Here is a 2,917-nt window from a genome sequence, read left to right as displayed (position 1 = left end):
TCTGTAGACCCTCTGGGCGAACGCACGGGCCAAAGGTCTGCCTGCCAGGCATCTGCCTCCATCTAGCTGCCCCATCAAGGTACATCTGAGTGTGTGTGGCAGCAGAGAGAGAGGAAGGAAGAGCGTGGTGCTCAGCCAGGCCTACGAGCTCACTTGGGGAATGGACCCAATCGGAAGCCTCTCGGGCCTGTTCAGAACCTTGGACAGAAGGGAGGGTCTTTGCCCGGGCTGCTACTGGATTTCAATCTTCCGTTCCGGTTGGAACCAGTTTAGATTCCACTTTCCCACACACTTTTCTAGCCCAGTTCTCTCAGGAAAGATCCCGAGTGGGATTTCCCAGTTCGACTTGCCCCTTCCCCGTTTAAACTTCAAGCCAAGCCCAGATTCTAAGCTCCCACCCTCCAGTTCCCTACAAAGTGCCAACCGAAAGGCTCCACTGGGAGAAGCTTCCAGTCCCTAGACTCTGGGCTCCTTAAATAGAAAAAAGCGGGGCACCGAGGCCAAGCAGAAGACATGGGCAGCCCTCGTCAGTGCCCCCCTCTACCCGCCCCCACCCCCTCTCTCCTTCCCTCTGGGAAACCTGCCCAAGGCCTTTGGAGCTTGGGTGGCTGGCCATGTCTTCCCCAGGACACAATCATCAGAAGTTAATGATCACATGGCTTATCAGGAACTTTTCAGTTTATAAATTTATAAAAAACAAAAGAGAAATAATAAAGCCCCTAGATAATTAGTAACCAGGCAAACCTGGCTGGGGAAGGGGGAGCAGCCCAGCCCCAGGTCCCACACAGTCCCAAGGCTGGGAAGCCGCCAGAGAGATGGGATCAAGCAGATGAGGGAAGCTGATCAGGTAGGGGAGGCAGGGAAGAGGAGGAAAAGTGTGCCCGCCATTACATGGGGTGGGTTACTATAAGGGAAGATGGGGCGAGGGAAAAAGGAATCCATCTGCCCCCAGGTAAGAATGAGCTCCCAGGACCTCTCTTTGACTGATTGGAGTACTGGACCCCCTTTCCAAACCTGCCCAATTCCTAAAGCTCAGAAGGCTCTCCCCCTACCTCAACTTATGGCCAAGGGCATTCAGGGATGGGGATGCCCCCAAGGAATTTTTTTAGATTTTTCATGATAAAAAAGGTTCTGGTGCCTGGAAATCCCCACAGCCCATACACATACTTTTCTAGCCCAGTTCTCTCAGGAAAGATTCTGGATGGGATTTCCCAGTTTGACTTGCCCCTTCCCCCTCTAAACTTCAAGCCAAGCCCAGATTCTCAGCTCCCACCCTCCAGTTCCCTTCAAAGTCCCATCGCTAAACTGATGAAGACCATGTAGAGCAGTCCTAAGCCAGAGCAGCTCAGGTCCTACTGCTGGGAAAAGGCAGGCACAACCCTGAGTTCTATTCTGGCTCTGGCGGTGCAGGACAAGCAGGGTGGAAGAACCATGGACCATGCCAGGGGGGGGGGGGGGCGGGGGAAGGTGCCTTACTGTAAGAGGGTCTCCACCACAGCCTTCTGGTGGGCTGCCTCCTCCGGGCTCAGGTTCTCCAGCTCCTTCAGGATAGGGGGGGTGAAGTCTTCCCCTTCATCATCTGTCTCTTCCTCAGAGCCCCGTGGCTCTCCCAACCCATTGGGGAGCTCGGCCAGCTCACTGCCACAGGGCTCCCTCTTGTCCAAAGCGTTGTCTCCGGTCAGGTCGTAGGGTCTTGTCTCACCCAAAGCCCGGATCAGGGTTTCCTTGGTCAATCCCGATTCCAACAGGGCAGCCAAGAGCTCTGTTTGTAACTGGCTGAGCTGGGAGACCATGGCTCCAAGCGGGAGGCCAATGGGCCACGCTATCTCCACCCGCCCAGATCCCTAGGCTTCCTCAAAGCATGGCGGGCCAGCCCATGCTCCAGAAAGCCGAGACAAGCCTTCCTTCCTCCCTTCCGATTCCCCCCAAAACCACACTTACCAAGCCCTGTGGCCCCCCCACCCACACCCCTGTCCTAGCCTGCCAGTGATTCAGGGCCCCTGGGCTCTCTGTTTACATTGGAGCTGGGGAAATTCTCCAAGGTTCATATTTATCCCTGTGCTTAGCAAGGTACTGAACTTTGGACTTCAGCCCTAGAGCAGCGCGCAAAGTGCACCGGGCTAGGAGAGGGGAACAAGGGATGCGGCAGGATGGGAGTGGGTGGACGAGGTGGGAGGGTGGAGGTGGGAGCTGGGGCGGGAGAGGGGGAAGGTTGGACTAGGGGCTGTGAGAAAATCCAGGGGGGTGGGGAGGCTTGTGGGAACAGAGGCAATGTAGTGTCCAAAGAGATTTGGTTCTGGATTCCGGGGACCTAAATTCAAATCCAAAGACATATCCGAATGTATCTCGGACACTCACTAGCTGTGCAATTCTGCACAAGTCTCTGAGCCTCAGTTTCCTTTTCTGGGGAAATGGGAGGGGTGGGGCAGAGATTGGATTAAATGATCTCTAAGATCTCTTCCAGAGCCAATTTATGGTTTCTGGGTCTGTTTCCTCCTTTATAAAATGAGAGGCTTGGATTAGAGAGTCCCCAAAGTCCCTAAATCCTATGGTCTTATCAGAGAAAAGTTGCTGGGGCTGGACATGAGGGTATAAATTTGTGCAAAGCAAGGACAGGTGGGGACTAGAAGTCACTGTGCTCTCTTTGGGGAAGAATACAGGTCTGAACAGTTTTCCAACAGCTTCTCTTCCTTTCCACCTTACCAGTCTCCAGAGTGAAACCTTCACTTTCCCCCTTTTCAATTACTAGATCCTGCTGTTATGCCCTGCCAGTGATTTTTGACAAGGTAGGATCATGCCCGCGGAGGACAGAGAGAACAAGAAAGAACAAAAAAGCCAGAAGCCAGGGGAGAGGGCCTGGGTATAGAAGGAATAGCACTGAAGGACCTGGGTTCGAATGCTGAACCACTTACTACCT

General features: G+C 53.9%; 1 protein-coding gene across 1 annotated transcript; it reads right to left on the bottom strand.

Moving 5' to 3' along the window:
* Positions 1-1,472: 1,472 nt before the first annotated feature.
* LOC123256901 (hepatocyte nuclear factor 1-alpha-like) lies at positions 1,473-1,950 on the bottom strand. Its single transcript, XM_044685455.1, has one exon. It carries the CDS (start codon positions 1,791-1,793, stop codon positions 1,473-1,475), a length of 321 nt encoding a protein of 106 aa, XP_044541390.1. The 5' UTR covers positions 1,794-1,950.
* Positions 1,951-2,917: the final 967 nt, after the last annotated feature.

Source organism: Gracilinanus agilis, chromosome 1 (assembly GCF_016433145.1).
Source record: "Gracilinanus agilis isolate LMUSP501 chromosome 1, AgileGrace, whole genome shotgun sequence".
Classification (NCBI taxonomy): domain Eukaryota; kingdom Metazoa; phylum Chordata; class Mammalia; order Didelphimorphia; family Didelphidae; genus Gracilinanus; species Gracilinanus agilis.
The sequence above is the reverse complement of the archived record's forward strand: the minus strand, read 5'-3'. Positions and strand labels throughout refer to the sequence as shown.

Bases quoted from the DNA above. Each gene is read 5' to 3' on its own strand.
- LOC123256901 (XM_044685455.1), bottom strand. From the start codon at position 1,793: ATGGTCTCCCAGCTCAGCCAGTTACAAACAGAGCTCTTGGCTGCCCTG.